The sequence below is a fragment of the Gracilinanus agilis genome, chromosome 6 (assembly GCF_016433145.1).
Source record: "Gracilinanus agilis isolate LMUSP501 chromosome 6, AgileGrace, whole genome shotgun sequence".
NCBI classification, from domain to species: domain Eukaryota; kingdom Metazoa; phylum Chordata; class Mammalia; order Didelphimorphia; family Didelphidae; genus Gracilinanus; species Gracilinanus agilis.
The window spans coordinates 27,567,645-27,589,238 of NC_058135.1; the positions used below are offsets into that span (position 1 = coordinate 27,567,645).

General features: G+C 34.6%; 1 protein-coding gene across 1 annotated transcript in view; it reads right to left on the reverse strand.

The window, feature by feature from the left end:
• Positions 1-21,594, reverse strand: part of STPG2 (sperm tail PG-rich repeat containing 2) — a 624,910-nt gene that overhangs the window by 493,210 nt on the left and 110,106 nt on the right. Inside the window, exons 8-9 of the mRNA XM_044681589.1 lie at positions 19,679-19,838; positions 1,142-1,305 (exon numbers count right to left, since the gene is read on the reverse strand). Coding sequence (XP_044537524.1) covers positions 1,142-1,305; positions 19,679-19,838 — 324 coding nt within the window. The remainder of the gene's footprint in view (positions 1-1,141; positions 1,306-19,678; positions 19,839-21,594) is intronic.

Sequence of the window (21,594 nt, forward strand, 5' to 3'; positions counted from 1 at the left end):
CAACTATCAACAATTTGGAAATAGGTCTTGATCAATGACACATGTTAAAACCAGTGGAAATGTGCGTCGTCCATGGGTGGGGGGAGTGCGGGGGGTGAAGTGAAAAGTAGGAGCATGAATCATGTATCTATGTTAAAAATGAATATTAATAAATGTTTACAAAAAATGTAGAAAATTCTCTAGTGAATTTTTAGGACCTTTGCATCTATAAAAGAATATGTGCCAATAAAAAGAAGCAACGTGTGCTAGTTTCTCCTAATATCCTACAACGGAGAATAGTTTAGTTTTTGTTTATTGTCTTTCTGTCCCAAAAGACAGGGATGCTATCTATAAGATTTGATTGTTTCAAGAACTGAAATTTGAACTATTGATGTTGATTCATGGTCATCCAGGACATAGAAGGGTCATTCCAGGAGGAGTCAGCACCCCTGAAACTTGGAAAGCAGGCCTTGTGGTCATTTGATTCTTACTAGACATTTGACCCACACAAACTGCTGACCATACTTATGGAGACGTAGGTGAGATGATATCTACCTAAATATGGCCTATATCCTTAGTGGAAATCTTTCAATAGTGCTATATCTTTATTGAATATATTTCCAAAGCTATTGCTAAATAAATTTATTTATATAAATGTAGGCTACAATATGAGAGGGCAGCTAGGTGATAAAGTATCAGGCCTGGAATCAGGAAGATTCATCTCCTAAATTCAAAAATGTCCTCAGACACTTACTGTGAGACTCTGAGCAAGTCACTTAACTCTGCCTCAGACTAATGAGTTGGATAAGGAAATGGCAAACCACTCCAGTATCTTTGCCAAGAAAGACCCAAATGGGGTAATTAAGACTCAGATATCACTGAACAATAATAACAAAAAAATGGTTTGAGGAAAACCTGATAAGACATATGTGATTGAAAAACAAAAGACTATTAGCATATTAATTCATTCTAATTCCAAGTCTAAACCACCAAATAAGTCTGGCCTAAAATGCAATTGATGCATTCAGTTTATAAATATATTCCTAAAACATCTTCCTTATGCTCCAAATGGTTTTAAAGTTAACTAAAATGACAACTTAAGAGACCAAAGGATTCCAAAATACTGTTTTGCCTCTTTTAAACAATAGTAGCCTCAAATTACCTGATAATCAGCTGGACCAGGAAATGGAAAGTCTTCTTCTTTAATAGTAAAGAATTTTCGAGGAGCAGAAGATCCAAATGCACTTTTATTTCTTCTCTGCATAATCTGACTTTCTAAATTGTCAAGTGGAGAACTTCCTTTTAAAATATTATACCACCCTGGACCTAAAAAAGACATAAAAAATGTTTAAGATATAACATATTTCCATTGCTTTTTTAGAAATTAGTATTGATATGAAATAGGGGAGAATTTGAAAAGATATTTAAATAAACAATAAGCTAAAATTTATTCAATTAGAAATTCTACCTATCTTTCAGAAACACATGCCTTGACAAGTACTGCTATCATTTCTGTATTTTTTTCCTATATATTTTTCTTATATTTCCCTGTGGTCCTAAAATTCACACTTCAGAAGTGTCCTGTGCCCTCAAGGTCCCCTCCTGCTGATCACACAGTTCCTCCTAGGACATCCATTTAAAGTACCAGCAGTACCCAGCTGGGCCCAATCTCTTATAGATTTCTTCACCATGCCCAAAGGAATAGCTATCACCCAAAGCTAAAGCTATCTAAATGAAAAGTAGAATGTCAATTAATCATCAGATTTAGGACAATTTGGGAAACCTAACTAATAAATTCAATATTTTCTCAAATGTACTGAATTTTAATATAATAAATTATATAGAATGTAAATACAGAATATTTATATTATTTATATTGAATAAATAAAATATAAAAATAAATTTCATAAATAATAAATATAATAAATTAAAATGAATCACTAACAATAATGTTTTCTTTTGTATCTTGTTCCTGATTTTGGAAGAACAAAAGACTGAGAATTTCAAGGCAACTAATGAAAAAAAAATGTGAATGACGGAGGCAGTACCAGATCTTAAACTGTACTATAAAGCAATGATCATCAAAACAGTGATCATCAAAACAACCTGGTAGGCTAATAATTAGAACGGTGGGTGGATCAATGGAATAGAGTATGAGTAAATAACCTCAGTAAGCTAGTGTTCAACAAATCCAAAGACCCCAGTTTTGGGGATAAGAACTCACTCTTTGACAAAAACTGCTGGGGAAATTGGGAAACAGTGTGGGAGAGAACATATCACATTCTGTACCAAGATAAGTTCAAAATGGGTATATAACTTAAACATAAAGAGTGATAGTATAAGCAAATTGGGTGAATGCAGAATAGTTTAACTGTCAGATCTATGGAAAAGGAAAGAACTTAAGACCAAGCAAGAGACAGAGAACATTACAAGATGTAAAATGAATAATTTTATTATATTAAATTAATAAGTTTTTGTATAAACAAAACCAATGCACCCAAGATTAGAATGGAAACAACAAACTGGGGGGGGGCGGGAATCTTATAACAAATTTCTCTGATAAAGGTCTAATTTGTCAACTATATTAAGAACTAAGTCAAATTTATAAGAAACTAATTCATTCCCTAATTGACAAATGGTGAAGGGATATGAAATATGTAGTTTTCCAATGAAGAAATCAAAACTATCAATAATCACAAGAAAAAAATGTTCTAAATCCCTCTTGATTAGAGAAATGCAAATCAAAATTCTGAGGTACCACCTTAACCCTAGCAGACTGGCCAATATGACAGCAGAGGAAAATGAGATATGTTGGAGTAGATGTGGCAAAACTGGGACACTAATGCATTGTTGGTGGAGTTGTGAACTGATCCAACCATTCTGGAAGGCAATTTGGAACTATGCATACTTTTTGATCCAGAAATACAACTACTGGGTCTGTATCCCAAATAGATTTTTTTAAAATAGGAATGGACCTGCTTAGCTGCACTTTTTGTGGTGGCTAAGAATTGGAAACCAAAAGGATATCCCTCAATTGGGTAATGGCCGAATAAATTGTGGTACAGAATGGTGACAGAATACTATTGTGCTACTGCATAGGGGAACCTTTTCCAAATTTGAGTGCCAGGAGGGCAAAGTCAAGCTGTCTGTGAACCCCCCCTCCTTCCCATTAAGGGACAGAGCTGAAGGAAGAAGTGCTTACTTTGGGTGGCTGGACAGAGAGGGGAGGCATGCAAAACAATGTCCTCAGGCACTGGAAAGAGGGCAACAGAGTAGCTCTCCAGTGCCAGCTCTGCACATATTCCTCATATTTGCCAGCACTGTGCTATAAGGAATGATGAACAGATGATTTCAGAAAGAGCTGGAAAAACCTACATGAACTGATGCAGAGTGAAATGAGAACATTATACACAGTAACAGCAACATTGTGGTCCAATCAAATGTAATGGGCTTCTGTACCAGCAGCAATGCAATGACCCAGGACAATCCTGAGGAACTTAGGAGAAAGAAAGCTATCCACATTCAGAGGAAGAACTGTGGAAGCAGAAACACAGAAGAAAAACATATGATTTATCCCTTGTTTGTTTGGGTTTATGAAATTAATAATATGATAATAGGTTTTCAGCAATAATACATGTATAACCCAGTGGAATTACTTGTCAGCACCAGGACTGAGGAGGGAAAAGGGGAGGGAGAGAAAATGAATAATGTAACTTTGGAAAGCTTATGTGTAAATTTATTACTGGAATAAAATAAAGAAAAAAATTTTAACTTACAATGCTATATTATTACGAAAAAAAGAGCTAAAAGACCATTATGATATAGCATATCATTTATCTTTGAGCTATGAGCCTCACACAAATCAGGCAGGGAAAGAAGCTTACCATTATTTATGTCACCCCCAAAACAAATCAGGAATAGTCCAGTCAGATTTAAATAATATATTGTAAGATAATAGTTTATATTTAAGAAACACTTTATAGTTTATAAATTGTTTTACACACATTTTCTCATTTGAGCCTTACAATAATATCGCTAGGCTAAAAAATGGCAGCTAGAATTCAGACTTGAATCTTTTGACTCAAATCCAATGTCCATTCCACTTAATAACGTCATTCCTTCTTTTCATGTCTTCTTTTCCTTGTATTTTGCACTACAATATATCATTTGTATTGCAGGCCAGATCAGGACTAAGCAATTCTAGGGATTCTGGTTCAAGAGTTAAAATGCAATGATACAGGACAACTAAGTGGCTCAATGGATAGAGTACTAGGCCTGCAGATAGAGAAGGGGAGGGAATCCTGGGTTCAATTCTGACCTCAGATACTTCCTAGCTATGTGACCCTGGGAAAGTCATTTATCCCCAAATTGCCTAGCTGCTACTGATCTTCTGTTTTAGAACAAATACTTAATATACATTCTAAGACAGAAGAAAAGTGTTTAAAAATGTAATGAGGTGGACTTCCGGTTAAGATGGCGGCAGAGTAAGGAGCAGCTGCTCGATCTCTCCTAACTGGAGCATACATGACTCCTCAAGGGGACATAAAAACGAACCCAGATGAACAAAGGAACCCCACAAAAGGGCGCAACATTGAACGTACGCAGAATCGGGGCATTTTCACGCTATAAAGGGGTGAAACAGCTCTCACTAAAACGCGAGAGGAAGAAGCTCCTTCACCCCACACACACACCACGCACAGCACCAAGGCGAATGCACAAGAATGAAAACAGGATTGGGGCAACCAGTAAATCACTAGCAGCCCCAGGGCTTGTACCTGTGTGCTGCAAGACGAGGGACCCCAAGTGGCTGGGGGGCGCGCATGGATGTTCCCGAGAGTCTGCGCAGGTGGAGACATCGTCCCGGGCTCGGACAAAGATCTCCAACGCAGGGACTTTCCGGAGCGTCTGCGCGGATGAAGGCAGTGCCCTAGGCTCAAATAAAGATCTCCAATGCAAGCTAGGACATCGAGTGAGGACCCAGTGCAGACGGGAGGGCGGCTGTGGAAGCAGTCCCCGAGACCGCTGAAGGAGCCTCGGGTAGAGGGGCAGACAGGGGACTACCAGGAGGCCTGACCCCGAGGATTAGAAAGCGCAGGCAGACCCTGAGTGTGAAGACAAAGTTGAAAAGGGGCAGGGCTAACAATGGCAAGCCATAGGGAAGCCCAGAAGAAAAAGATTATCAAGAAAAACTCTGGAACACTCAACAACTTCTACACAGAGAAAATCCAGACAACAGAGGAGGACAAACAAAAATCCAAACCTTCCCAAAACAATGAAAGCTGATCACAAGCTATTGAAGAGTTCAAAAATGTGATGTTGAGGAAGATGGAAGAAATGTGGCAAAAAAATAACAGTTTAAAAGGCAGAATTTTGCAATTGGAAAGTGAGGCAAGTCAACTAAAGACTAGAAATGACCAGATTGAAAAGGAAAACCAAAAGATTATAGCCTAAAACCAAAAGATTATAGCCAAAAACCAGTCCTTAATGGCTAGAATTGAACAATTAGAAGATAATGATCTCTCAAGACAACAAGAACAAATAAAACAAAGTCAAAAGACTGAAAAAAATAGAAGGAAACATGTAATATCTCAATGAGAAAGTGACAGACCAAGAAAACCGGTTTAAAAGAGACAATTTGAGAATCATTGGTCTCCCTGAAAAGGGAGAAATTAATAGAAATTTGGACTCCATATTATAAGAAATTATCCAACAAAACTGCCCTGAAGTTCTACAACAAGAGGGCAATATAGACATTGAAAGGATCCATAGATCACCCTCTACACTTGATCCAGATAAGACAATGCCCAGGAATATAATAGCTAAATTCAAGAGCTTCCAAGTAAAAGAAAAAATATTACAAGAAGCCAGAAAGAGACAATTCAAATATCAAGGAACACCAATCAGGATCACACAGGATCTGGCAGCCTCCACACTAAAAGACCTCAAGGCTTGGAATACGATATTCAGAAAGGCAAGAGAGCTGGGCCTTTAGCCATGGATCAAGTACCCATTGAAACTGACTATATACTTCCAGGGCATTCAACAAAATTGAAGATTTCCAAGTTTTTGCACAAAAGAGACCAGGACTAAATGGAAAGTTTGATACCCAACCACAAAAATCAAGAGAAACATGAAAAGGTAAATAAGAAACAGAGGGAAAAGAAAGAAAACTCATAATTTTTTAAACTTGATTCTTTAAGGGCTTAAATAAGATCTAATTATCTGTATTACTATGTGAAGAAATGCCATGTATAATTCTCTGTAGTGAACTCTGCTCACTATTATAATATTCACTATTATAGCAACCAGAAGAATAATTCATAGGGAGAGGACAGAATACTAAATGGTCTAAGATGACATGGGGGGTTGGAAAGAGAGGGGGAATAGTAGGGGACACCAAGAGAAACTTGAGTAAATAAGAAAAGTAGGATATTCTATTACACACAAAGAGGGCATGGGAAGGGGAGGGGACAAATACGATTATAAGAAGGAGAGGAAGAGAGCATTAAGAGCTAATATTTAAACCTTACTCTCAGTGTAATCAACCTGGAGAGGGAAGAGTAGCTTTATTATCCATTCGGATAAAAAACTCTATCTAACCCTCCTGAGAAGAAGGGACAAACCAAAGGGAAGAGGGGAATGGGGAGGTCAAAAAAGGGAGGGGAGAAGAAAGGAGAGGGAATTCAATAGGCCTTTACAAAACAAAAAGAGGGGAATAACAAGGGAGGGGGCAGAAAGGGGAGTCAATCAAGTGAGGGGATAAGGGATACAAGCTTAAAGCAAACAACTGGTTTAAAAGAAAATAGTGTAAGAAGAAGGGGTGGGTCTAGGGGAGGATACAAAAATGTCAGTGAATGCACAACTGATAATTATAACTCTGAATGTGAATGGGATGAATTGGCTCATAAAACGGAAGCAAATAGCAGAGTGGATAAGAAACCAAAATCCTACCATATGTTGTCTACAAGAAACACATATGAGGTGGGTAGACATACACAAGTTTAAGGTTAAGTGCTTGAGCAAAATCTTTTGGGCATCAAATGAGAAAAAGAAGGCAGGAGTGGCTATTATGATTTCTGACAAAGCCAAAGTAAAAAATAGATATGATTTAAAAAAACAGGGAAGGTCATTACATCCTGATTCAAGGCAGTATAAACAATGAGGAAATAACACTGCTCAATATGTATGCACCAAGTGGCATAGCATCCAAATTCATAAAGGAGAAACTGGCAGAGCTCAAGAAGGAAATAGATAGTAAAACCATAATAGTGGGAGATCTAAATATTCCTCTGTCAGATCTAGATAAATCAAACCAAAAAACAAATAAGAAAGAGGTAAGAGAGGTGAATGAAGTCCTAGAAAAATTAGATTTAATTGATATGTGGAGAAAAATAAATAGGGACAAAAAGGAATACACCTTCTTTTCAGCTGCACATGGTACATTCACAAAGATTGACCATGTAATAGGGCATAGAAACATTGAAAACAAATGCAAAAGAGCAGATATAATAAATGTAACCTTCTCAGATCATAATGCAATAAAAATAATAATTAGTAAGGGCACCTGGACAGGCAAATCAAAAACTAATTGAAAATTAAACAATATGATTCTCCAAAACCAATTTGTCAAAGAAGAAATCATAGAAACAATCAATAATTTCATTGAAGAGAATGACAATGATGAGACATCCTACCAAACTCTGTGGGATGCAGCCAAGGCAGTACTCAGGGGGAAATTTATATCCCTGAGTGCATATATTAACAAATTAAGGAGGGCAGAGATTAATGAATTGGGCATGCAACTCAAAAAATTAGAAAGCGAGCAAATTAAAAACCCCCACATGAAAATTAAATTAGAAATACTAAAAATTAAGGGAGGAATTAATAAAATTGAAAGTAAAAGAACTATTGAATTAATAAATAAGACTAGAAGCTGGTATTTTGAAAAAACAGATAAAATAGACAAAGTACTGGTCAATCTAATTAAAAAAAAGGAAAGAAGAAAACCAAATTGATAGTATTAAAGATGAAAAGGGAGACCTCACCTCTAATGAAGGGGAAATTAAGGCAATCATTAAAAACTATTTCACCCAATTATATGGCAATAAATATAACAGTTTAGGAGATATGGATGAATATTTACAAAAATATAAATTGCCTAGATTAACAGCAGACGAAATAGAATACCTAAATAATCCCATATCAGAAATAGAAATTGAACAAGCTATCAAAGAACTCCCTAAGAAAAAATCACCTGGACCTGATGGATTCACAAGTGAATTCTATCAGACATTCGAAGAGCAACTAATCCCAATACTATATAAATTATTTGATATAATAAGCAAAGAAGGAGTCCTACCAAATTCCTTTTATGACACAAATATGGTACTGATTCCAAAGCCAGGTAGACCAAAATCAGAGAAAAAAAACTATAGACCAATCTCCCTAATGAACATAGATGCAAAAATCTTAAATAGAATATTAGCAAAGAGACTCCAGCAAGCAATTAAGAAGATCATCCACCATGATCAGGTGGGATTTATACCAGGAATGCAAGGATGGTTCAACATTAGGAAAACCATCCACATAATTGACCATATTAACAGGCTAACAAACAAAAATCACATGATTATCTCAATAGATGCTGAAAAAGCCTTTGACAAAATACAGCATCCATTCCTATTGAAAACATTGAAAAGCAAAGGAATAGAAGGACCCTTCCTAAAAATAATAAACAATATATACCTAAAACCATCAACAAGCATCATATGCAATGGGGATAAATTAGAAGCCTTCCCAATAAGATCAGGAGTAAAACAAGGATGCCCATTATCTCCTCTATTATTCAACATAGTACTAGAAACACTAGCAGTAGCAATTAGAGAAGAAAAAGAAATTGAAGGTATCAAAATAGGCAAGGAGGAGACTAAGCTATCACTCTTTGCAGATGATATAATGGTCTACTTAAAAAATCCTAGAGAATCAACTAAGAAGCTTGTAGAAATAATCAACAACTTTAGCAAAGTTGCAGGATACAAAATAAATGCACATAAATCATCAGCATTTCTATATATTTTCAACACATCACAGCAGCAAGAGGTAGAAAGAGAAACACCATTTAAAATCACCCTAGATAATATAAAATACTTAGGAATCTATCTACCAAAACAAACTCAGCAATTATACAAAAACAACTACAAAACACTTTCCAAACAAATAAAACTGGATCTCAACAATTGGAAAGCCATTAATTGTTCATGGGTAGGACGAGCTAACATAATAAAAATGACCATTCTACCCAAATTAATTTACCTATTTAGCACCATACCTATCAAATTACCAAAAAAACTTCTTTACTGAATTAGGGAAAACTATAACAAATTTCATTTGGAATAACAAAAGATCAAGAATATCAAGGCAAATAATGAAAAAAATGTGAAGGGGGCCTAGCAGTACCAGATATTAAACTATACTATAAAACAGCAGTCATCAAAACAATATGGTACTGGCTAAGAGACAGAAGGGAGGATCAGTGGAATAGACTAGGGGTTAAAGATGTCAGCAAGACAGTGTATGATAAACCCAAAGGGCCCAACTTTTGGGACACGAATCCACTATTTGACAAAAACTGCTGGGAAATTTGGAAAACAATATGGGAGAGATTAGGTTTAGATCAACATCTCACATCCTACACCAAGATAAATTCAGAATGGGTGAATGACCAGAATATAAAGAGGGAAACTATAAATAAGTTAAGTGAACACAAAATAGTATACCTGTCAGATCTCTGGGAAAGGAAAGATTTTAAAACCAAGCAAGAGTTAGAGAAAATTACAAAATGTAAATTAAATGGTTTTGATTATATTAAACTAAAAAGCGTTTGTACAAACAAAAACAATGTAGTCAAAATCAGAAGGGAAACAACAAATTGGGAAAAAAATCTTTATAACAAAAAACTCTGACAGGGGTCTAATTACTCAAATATACAAGGAGTTAAATCAATTGTATAAAAAATCAAGCCATTCCCCAATTGAAAAGTGGGCAAGAGACATGAATAAGCAATTTTCAGGTAAAGAAATCAAAAGTATCAATAAGCACATGAGAAAGTGTTCTAAATCTCTAATAATTAGAGAAATGCAAATCAAAACAACTCTGAGGTATCACCTCACACCTAGCAGATTGGCTAAAATGAAAGAAGGGGAGAGTAATGAATGCTGGAGGGGATGTGGCAAAATTGGGACATTAATGCTTTGCTGGTGGAGCTGTGAACTGATCCAGCCATTCTGGATGGCAATTTGGAACCATGCTCAAAGGGCTATAAAAGACTGTCTGCCCTTTGATCCAGCCATACCATTGTTGGGTTTGTACCCCAAAGAGATCATAGATAAACAGACTTGTATGAAAATATTTATAGCTGCACTTTTGTGGTGGCAAAGAACTGGAAAAGGAGGGTATGTCCTTCAATTGGGGAATGGCTGAACAAACTGTGGTATATGTGGGTGATGGAATACTATTGTGCTAAAAGGAATAATAAACTGCAGGAGTTCCAGGTGAACTGGAGAGACCTCCGGGAACTGATGCAGAGCGAAAGGAGCAGAGCCAGAAGAACACTGTACACAGAGACTGATATACTGTGGTAAAATCGAATGTAATGGCCTTCTGTACCAGCAACAATGCAATGACACAAGACAGCTCTGAGGGATTTATGGTAAAGACGCTACCCACATTCAGAGGAAGATCTGCAGGAGAGGAAACATAAAAGATAAACAATTGCTTGAACGCATGGGCTGAGGAGGACATGATTGGGGATGTAGACTCGAAACTACCACACCAATGCAACTAACAACAATATGGAAATAGGCCCTGAACAAGGACACATGTTACAACCAGTGGAAATGTGTGTCGGCCATGGGTTGGGGGAGTGCGGGGGGTGAAGGGGAAAGTAGGGGCATGAAGCATGTAAACAGGTTAAAAATGAATAATAATAAATGTTAAAAAAAAAAAGAAAAAGAAAAAAAGGAAAAAAATGTAATGAGGCACTTGTGGACTATAAAATATAATAAAAATCTAATCATAAAAAATTAAAAGCATATAACTTTTAGTTAAAAAATATAAAATTCTACTTCCCTCTCCCTCCTACAGCAGGTCAAAGATGAAATGACTGAGAAAACAAAGAAATGTGCTTCCAAGCATATCAATTTATTAAGTAATTTCTGTCAATTATATAACAAACTAGAACCAGACCTCCTCAGCTTAGGTCTAGACGGGAGAGAGAATTTTATATGTTAAAAAAAATTCACTGAATAAGGCCAATTAATTTAAAAAACAATTATCCAGGATACAATATTTGGTGATCTGATTTCTAATTGGAAGAAAGAATTTAAGTATCAAGGAATCACAGAAAGAATTACATATGATTTAGCAGCTGCCATTATAAATAAGTGGAAAGCTTGAAAAACAAAAGGAATTTAGAATGTCAAAGAATGGCTTATAGCCAAGAATAATTTACTCAACAAAACTGGGTATAATCCTATAAGATTACAATGAGCCGTTAATAAATAATTTCTAAGTATCTCATATGGGAAGGCTACAGCTATATAGAACTTTAATGCACAAATGTAGCAGTCAAAAGAAAAAGAAAAAATGAAACACAACTGAACAATCATAAAGTAATAAGCAAGAAAAAAAAACTGCTTATATCCTAAGAAGAAAACATTCATGTGTCCCTTTGTCCCCTCTGAACCATATTTTCATCAGATCATAAACAGAAGTCTTGGGAGAGGAACATAACTATTTTTCCTCAAATTTTATTTTTATTGTCATGCAAAACACACTTCCATATTGGTCATTGCTATAAGAGCAAAGTTATACATAACCAAAACCCCAAAATAAAACCGTAAGTGCACTTATGTGAAAGATGACTCCATCAATTCTTTCTTTGGAGGCAGATAACATTCCCCATCATAAGTTCTTCATGATTGTCACAGATCATTGCATTGCTGAGAGTAGCCAAGTTTTCACAGATAATCATCACCCAATATTGCTATTATTGTGTACAATGTTTTTCCAGTTCTGCTTATTTCACTCTGCATCAGTTCCTACAGATCTTTCCAGCTTTTTCTGACATCATCTTATCATTTCTTATAGCACAATAGTATTTTATCACCAACATGTACCACAGTTTGTTCAGTCATTCCTCAATTGATGGGTTTCCCCTCAGTTTCCAATTCTTTGCCACTACAGAAAGAGCTGCTATAATATTTCTGTACAAGTAGGTCCTTTCCCCTTTTTTTGTTCTCTTTAGGATACAGACCCAGTAGTGGTATTACCAGATCAAAGAGTATACAGTTTTATAGCCCTTTGGGCATAGTTCCAAATTGCCCTCCAGAATGGTTGGATCAGTTCACAACTCCACCAACAATGCATTAGGGTACGAATTTTACCACATCCCCTCCAACATTTACCATTTCCTATACTGTCACATTGGCCAATCTGATAGGTCTGAAGTGGCACCTCAGCACTGTTTTAATTTTCATTTCTCCAATCAAGAGTTACATTTTTTCCTATCATTATTGATGACTTTGATTACTTCATTCAAAAATTGTTTGGTCATATTCTTTGTCCACTATGACAATTATTGAAGGAGCTGTGGAAGGACATGTGCAATAATGTACTGCTAGTAGAATTATTAAGTGGCTCATTCTGGAAAGCAATTTAATATACAAAAAAAATTGCAAGTCAGCAAATTTTACACACCCTTTGACCCAGTGATACCACCTATCCATAAGCAATTTTTTAAATTGGGAAATAATCACTGTGAACAAAAATACTTTTAGCAGCACATTTTGCTCTAACAAAAAAATAGAAACAAATTGAAGAATGGTTGAATAAAGATAAAGTACATAAATAAAATGTAATGAAATTATGTCATAAGAAATGATGTAAAAGGCAGATTCAGAAAAAATATATAGGAAAGGATGGCATAAACAAGTTCAGAACAAAGTAAATGTAATCAGGAAGACAATTTATACAACCAATCCAGTACAGTATAGGAAAATAACATTATGAGACTGAACAATGAAATGGGACAATCATAAATTAAGAATGATGATGAATTTTTCACCTGTTGGTAGAGAGATAAATCAAGATGTAGGATGAAGCATACATTTTCAGACATAGAGTGTGGATTTATTTTGTATGACTATATTTGTTACAAAGAAGAGGTCTGGGGAGAGGCAGTAATAGAGGAAGTAAGAGTGTTGGTGATGCCAATAAAATAAAAGAAAGAAATAAAAATCAATTGGTTATTTTTAAATGGCATAGAAGAGAGCAGAAGAAAGTTTAGAAAGGGACACAGATGAGCAAGACAGTGTTGAAAGTAGTAACTTAAATTTAAATGTGCCATATAAATAAAGGAAAAGCCATATGCAGTAGAGAGTCATAATTTCATATGTCCAGTTTTTTCTACTAGATAATATTGTTGTTTGTGTTTGTTGATTTTGGAAAAGCTTTTTATATTTGCCACTTACACTTCTCTTCTAATTTTCAATATTATTATGTAGTCCACTATTAACTCCTCTGTCCTCAAGCAGACTCTCTTTTCTGGGTTTTTTTTTAACATTACTCTCTTCTGGTTCTCATCCTATGTGTCCAGTTACTTCTCCATTTCTTTTTCTGGCTCATTATCCATACCATGCCCTCTAACTGAATGATCCCAAAAGCTTTGTCCCAGGTCCTTTTTTCTCATCTCTCTACTACTTTCTTGGTAACTCTGTCAGATCTCTTGAGTTTAACAATCATCTCAATGCATTCATGTGCAGATAGCTCATCTGAGCTAACAATTGCAGAAGGGCAAGCTGGTCTTCAAAAAGACAGAGGAATTAGAGCCCAAATTGCCAACATTCCTTGGATTATGGAGAAAGTAAGGGTATTCCAGAAAAACATCTATTTCTGCTATATGGACACACTAAAATCTTTAACTGTGTGGATCACAGCAAAATGTAGTAAGTCCTCAAAAATATGGAAGTACTAGGTCATCTTCCTTGTCTCCTGAAGAACCTGCATGAAGTCTGAGAAGCAACAGTTAGAAGCAAACATTTAACAAGTGATTGTTTAAAATTGGGAAAGGAGTACAATGAGGATGTATATTGTCATCTTATTTGACATATGTAGAGTACAATATTTGAAATGCCAGGTTGGATGAATCCAAAACCAGAATTAAGGTTGCCAGAATAAATGTCAACAATCTCAGATATGAAGATGATATTCTTCTGATGGAAGAAAGTAAAGAACTAAAAAGTCTATTGATAAGGGTAAAAGAAGAGAGTGTAAAAACTCACTTGAAACTTAACATTAAAAATATGTAAATCTTGGCAACTGGTTCCATCATTTTCTGGCAAATGGAGGAAGAAGAAATAGAATCAGTGTTAAATTGTATACTGTGAGTGACTGAAGAAATGAAATTAAAAGATGCCTGATGCTTGGAAAGACAGTTATGATAAAGCTGATATCACCTTGCCGACAAAGGTCCACCTAGTCAAAGCTATGGTTTTTCCAGTAGCAATGTATGGTTGTGGGATCTGGACTATAAAGAAAAATAAGTACCGCAGAATTGATGCTTTCAAACTGAGGTGTTGGAAAAGATCCCTTGGACAGCAAGGAGATCAAATCAGTCAATACTTAAATAAATTAATTGAGACTACTCATCAGAAAGTCAAATACTGAAACTGAAGCTTAAATACTCTGGCCACATGAGAAGATGAGACTCATTAAGGTTGGGGAAAGATTGAAGGCACCAGAGAAAAGGGATGGCAGATAATGTCATGGAAGCAACAAATAAGACACTGGGCAGATTTATAAAGGATAGAAAGGCCTGGCATGCTTTAGTTCATGTGATCACAAAGACACAAATATATCTGAGTGACTAAATGACAATAACCAATCTGTCTGCCATTTTCCTTTACTTTGTAGATCAAATATTTGCTAAAATGCTATGTTATTAACTTTTTTAGTCTTCTAAAGATTTAAATCACTAAAACTTTTGTAAGTCATAATCTATGTTGATGATCACTAATAATTACTCATATAAGTAGTTTAGAACAGATTAGTTTCTATTATATTTTATTTTTTCATTATCCTTTTTCTAAGTTTAATCTTTACTCTGCTATGTCAATGGTCTCACTGTACATAGACAATTGATTTAGGGAAAGCATATATTGATAACCTGTTAAAATATAATTTATTTCCTTTGTGCAATGTTATTTGGCTCCAATAGGTCAGCTTTTGCATTATCTTGCCCAATCAGGGCTCTATGCCACTTTTAGGCCATCTCCATTCAATGAAGCCATGTTCCCCACATCCCACATAGGTTCCTTATATGTGTGGTCTTCCCACACACACATTAGTATGTAAGTTCCTTGAGAACAGAGACTATCTTGTTTGCTTGTGTTTACATCCTAGCAAATAGTAAAGGCTTAGTAAGTGCTCTCTGCAACAATAAAATCTTTTTCTAGATGTTAAAACATAATTTATCTTATTTTGTTATGTTATTCAGTACTTCCCATGTCCCACACCTACAAATTCATCTCTTGAAAAAGATGATTATAGACATAAAGTCTGATACTTCTATGATTGTAGAAGTTTTTGCTCTCGTTCTTTTCTTCTGAACCATGTTTTATAACTTATTCCTAACCATCCTTATCTTTTCTCACCTTTGCATTGCATTGCATTGCAAGTATCAAAATGTATTTTTATTTCATTTGAAGGTTCTCAGGTTCATTGCAGAATTACTCTACACCTCAACAACCAGTGTTAGTGTATAAACTACATTTATTTTCATGTTGATCTTTTTGAAAATATTATCAGTATTGTAAGAAGCTCAAATATCCTGCAAAATCATATTTCTTTGTGCTTTTGGTGATATGATAAAAATCAATTCAATGAAGCCCTTTATAACTCTTCAATATGAAGATGACTTTATGAGTCATCTTTACATTTAGCTACAACTTCTTTCTTGTGGTTTTGTTTATAACCAGAATGTCAGATTTATATGATTCAGTTCTTCCAATTGCATGACTGCTCTTTGATCACTGGATAAGCATCTCACTCACTGAGACACAATAGTCAAATCAAAATTTATAGACAGTCTAGAAAAAGTAGAATTCTACAAACCTTCTGCTTTAAAGCTCTTTAAAATCTCTTATTACTCTGGCAGCATCACTACAAAAGTAGAAGAGAGAAACAAAGGACTAAGAATCATTTTGTATTTTACAATGGCTGGTTGCCATTGCAAAAAAAATTTATTCCTCTTGGCCAGTTTGTTCATAATGAGTTTCTTTGTATTTAGCTGGGCTGGTTGTCAAAATGAAGACTCAAGCTGTTGACGCTGTCATACTTAGATCCAACATAAGAGAATCTATCAGAGGCTGTGCTCTGGAGCATAGCCTATAAGAAGAACACAACTGCTTCCAATCCATAATGAAGCATTAAATTAGGTCTTTGTGGAAATATAATTTTATAGTTTACTTTGATACTGCTTTTAAAGAAGTAGAAATAGATGTCAATAGTCTCAAAAACATTACCTGAGCAATGACTTTCTCATTTGCATACTCAACTCTCTTTATGGTATGCTAGGGTTGGGGCAGGTTCTGACTAGGTACAGTTTGTTCCTTTCCCTTATGGCACTTGTGTTCTTGTTATATATAACTGTACTTCCTGACTATACCTAAATTTTCCAAGCCCCTCAAATGAATTATTAACCTTTGTTTTTAAGTCTTTTAGCTTGTTGCTTACTCTTAAATAGCAGATGATTTCCAAATATCTAACTACATACTAACTTCTGTTTTCTTATGGTTACTTTATCAATCAACATGATGGACTTTGAAGACTGTTAGTAATTTAATAAGGTAGTAATTTTATTTTCTTTTTCATCCAAAACCAGTTGTGTTATCAGACTTCCAATAGGATTAATTTCTTTCCTGTCCATTTCAAACCTCTATTTTTATCTCAAATTTTAACTAAATTCATGGTTTAATTACTTCAAACTCTAAAATTCCTATTTAATTCATGTATTAAAATAATTTTCTGATTCATATAATTAATTGCTATAATTTTTTTAGAAAAAGCTATTTCATATGTGAAAATAAAGACTCTTTATGTATATAACCTCTGATCCCTGATAATCCTATAAAGATTAATTAATATGTCTTTCAAATATGGAGAGATAAAATTAAATTATCTCATAGCTATCCCTCTGCAATAATACGAAAAATTGCTCAACCCCAAAAGTCCATTATCAAGAATAAATCCTTACATATGTAGTATGAAAACATTATCTCAGCACATAGTAAAATCTTCTATATTCTTTAGAGAAGTTTTCTTCCAAATATGTGTAAGAGAGAAGGAATATGAATCACCATTCTCAACTTGGACCATGTAGTCAGGGCATTTAGTAAAAGATGATGAGTTTTTAAAATGCTACTGTAAAATTGCATACATCCTTTATGAGATACAATTAAGTCCTTTGAATAATTACTCTGAAGACTATTAAATGTCTGAGTTTCTAGCTCTGCAACCAGTTCTAAACAGGAAACCAAAAGTGGTAGAAGAAACAAGTCCCTGAGAAGAAATCATTCTTGAAGGGAAGAAATGAAGAGAGATTTTCCTCCAACCACCAACCCTCTTTCTCTTTTGACCTCATCACTTTGAAATAAAGCTATTCAACCAGTAGGAGACTCCAGATCCAGTGGTGAGAAAGCTATGACAGATTCTATAAAAACTCTAGAGGCTACAGAGTATGCAGAAAATCAGATCTAGAATCAAAACCCTAAAAACTAAGGGAAAAAAACATTATAGAGAATAATCCCTGGGAACCTCTCAGTAGAGACACTACTACCAAGGGGAGGGAAAAAAAGAAAGTTTTTCCAGGTCTTACAGAGTTAACTAGCTTAATGTCACATGCTCCTTATATATGCTTCATTTGCTCTGTGCTCTCAGTTGAGCACAACATTCTCACAAATATTGTGTATTTGTGGGACAGTATACCCCATATTATAGGAATGATAGCTACTGTTTTTACTCTGCCATCTTATGCAATTTTTATATAGCCATCTTAGTAAATGATTTGTTAAGAGATAATTTTGTCTGTGTGTGGCTGAGGCTTATCATTTCTGCCTTCATGACATCTCTAATATATGGCCACTCTACTCCATTTGCATGGCTAACACTCCTTCATGACAAGTCCTAAAGATCTGCTAGAACAACTTTTGCCATTCCTCAAACTCTTTTCCAAGTCAGTTGTTTTTCCAATGAAATATTTCACATTTTCTTCCATTTTTAATTTGTTTAACTTTGTTTTATTGTTTCTTGATGTCTCGTGGGGTCATTAGATTCCCCTTGACCAATTCTATTTTTTACAGAATTATTTTCTTCAGCAAGCTTTTGTAGCTCTTTTTAGCATAGTAGTATAGTTTTTAAATAAAATGCACTGAAACCCTCCTTGAGATACTTTTTAAATAACCAGACTAAGACTTATACCACTGGCATCACCTCCTGGTCACCTGTGTACAAAAAATCCAAGAAAAACTCTGCCTACTCCCAGAAGTTTAACTGGAAAGCCAGCATGTACAACACAGAGGTAGGGAGCTGTGCTCTAGTCAATTACTATGGAATCTTCAATGAATATCCTTGTTAAATATCCTTTCCCTGCTAGAAGTTCAAAAATATCCTTTCATTTACTGTCATTCTTCTATAAGTGTTTCATTTCCTTCCAATATTGAACATAAGGTATCATAATGGCTTAGTCATCCTTAACCTACAACAAAGTCCAATTAATCGTGGGTAAATTTCCAAAGTTGAAAGGCTCCTAGAATAAAATGCTGTATATATTGTCAGGTGTGGTCATTACATTAGGTGTTTAATTGCTTGTTTGTTTGTCACAAAGGAAGATTTAAAGTAAAAATGGGTTAAAGGAGTGACCCTTTTCCATAATACATGATACAAAGACAAAAGTCACAAATAAAAAAAAACTTTTTAAAATGTGTATGAGAGCTGTCAACATTAAAGCTTATTTCTGATATATAGAGACCTTACTTAAAAACACAAATGAGAAAACTAATCATAATAAACATAAGCATATAGAGCTGTATTCAATTTTTAATTCAGAAAAGATGAAGACTGAATATCTTTACCTTCATCACAAATAGATATCTGAAAACACTCTTTTAGATTATATGAAAACACTAAGTTATTGAATTTTTAGGAGTTCCCATTTTTTTCTTCACTCAGTAGGCATTTTAAGCAGGTTAATAGGGGATAGAGCACTAGACCTGAAGTGACAAGGACCTAAGTTCAAATCTGACCTCAGATACTTCCTACCTATATAACTATGGGTAAGTTATTTAATCTTTCTCTGCCTCAGGTCCCTTCTCAGAAAAAAAGGGGATAATAGCAGTACTTGCCTTCTGAGGCTTTTGTGAGTATAAAATGATATAAGATTTATGAAGTATTTTCCAAATGTTTAAATGCTATCTATTATTGTTATTATCTTTTGTAATTTTAATATAAAGAATAGCATTAAACAATATAATTTCTATAATTTTTGCTACTTTTTAAAAATGTTAGCTTCTAGAATTGTTTTAAGTTTATGTGGTATTGATATGTAAATAATACACTGTTCTATAAAGCTGAATTTTTTGCTAACCTGGTGTTGCTGTGATACAATAGTCTGGTGTAAAGCGAATAGAAGTTCGACCAAAAGGGGTTCTTTTTGTTCCTGGTAACCTCTTCAAGCTCTCAAGAGCTGTTCGATGGTCATCATATGTACCAGGAGCAGGAGTGAATGATTTCACAGGTACAAATCGCTGGTAAATCATAGAAGAAAATATGCCAATGAGTACACTTGTAGTACACTTGTAGTACACTTAAGTATTTTATAAGTAAAATAGAGACCTTTTTGGTATATCTGTAGTTTAATTTATCTCTATGAAGAAAATATAATTGTATTAATATCTTATAGCTACTAATCAATAAATATATAGCATTTGGTAGGATCATCTATACAGTAATATAAATATACATTATATAAATATTAAAACAATATGATAAAAGAATATAATAAAACAATGTTTCTGTATGTTTCTAGATAATACCAGCAATTGTAATTACATTTTTTAAATTCTTTATAATATCAATTAATAAGCAGAAAAAGGCATATATGTTCATTGTCAAATCAGCTAATTTGGACACAAAACCACCCCAAATATCTCAGGCAAAGCACTTTGATAATTCATTGGCTTCATAAATCACTTTTAGTAAAAACTACATTTTATACATATAAGGTGATTAGCAGCAAACACCATTTCATTTGTAATCTTACTAGTCTCACTCATTTTAACTCTTTGGTATAAGGTAAGCAAATCTTGAAGCCTACCCAAAATGATTTATTGACCTCCTTAAAAAACTTTTACCAATAATGAGACACTGAAATACCTATGTACTAATAAATATGGTTAATAGTAAAGAGACTGTTTAGATCCTTTAGATTAACAACAGAATCCTTAAATTTCAATAAGAATATTCCTGAATCATCATGCAATGTTATAGCTAACCCAGATAAATCAAGTCCTTGTCATGTCATTAAAGTAGCAAATATCCAGCTACTTTATTCTTTTCTATTTAAAGTTATATTGATATATTTTATTTTTATATATCATAATTTCTCAACTCATCCTTTTGCTTCCCAGAGAGCCATCTTTTATTACAAAAAAAGATAAAACAGTTCATAAAAACTAAATAATCAATGAAATCCAATGTCATATTATTATTATTCCAAACCTACATCCTCTTACCAAAGAAGTAAAGAAGGTAAAATCTCTGGCAAATCCTCTTTGGAGGCAAGCTTGATCATTTTAATTTTACAACATTCAGTCAAATTTTTTGTTGCTACTTTTCTTTTTCCCTACACCCTTAAGGGCAAATCTATGGCATGGGTGCCAGAGAGGGTATGCAGATCCCTCTCTGTGGGCACGCCTGCAGTAGCCCACCAGAGATCATTATTGGAAAGTCAGAGGAAGAACTACAGGAGTAGAAACAGAAGAAAAACAACTGCTTGAACACATGGGTTGATGAGGACATGATTGGAGATGTAGACCTGAAAAGACCACACTAATGCAACTATCAATAATATGGAAATAAGTCTTGACTGACCACACATGTTAAAACCAGTGGAAGTGCAAGTTAGCTATGGGGAGGAGGGGGGCAGTGGGAAGGGGGAGGTTTGAAGAGGTGAAGGGTAAAGTAAAAACATGAATTATGTAACCATGGAAAATTTTTCTAAAAAAAAAAAAAAAAAAAAAAATTTTAAATAAATAAATAAATAACAGCCACCAACAATATAATGTCAAGAATAACTGAAAAAAACAAATAAATAAAAATAAAAATAAAACCAGCCAGTCTCCTTCTGGATCATGTTGTTTCCTGCAAGTCCTCCTCTGTTGGGTCCAGATGGAAGTCCACAGTCTACTCCCAGCTCACATGCTATGAACTGAGCTGGCGAATAGCAAAGGCTTTCCTTTCCCTGTTCTTTCTTTCACCCCACATCTAAGAAATGGACCCAGG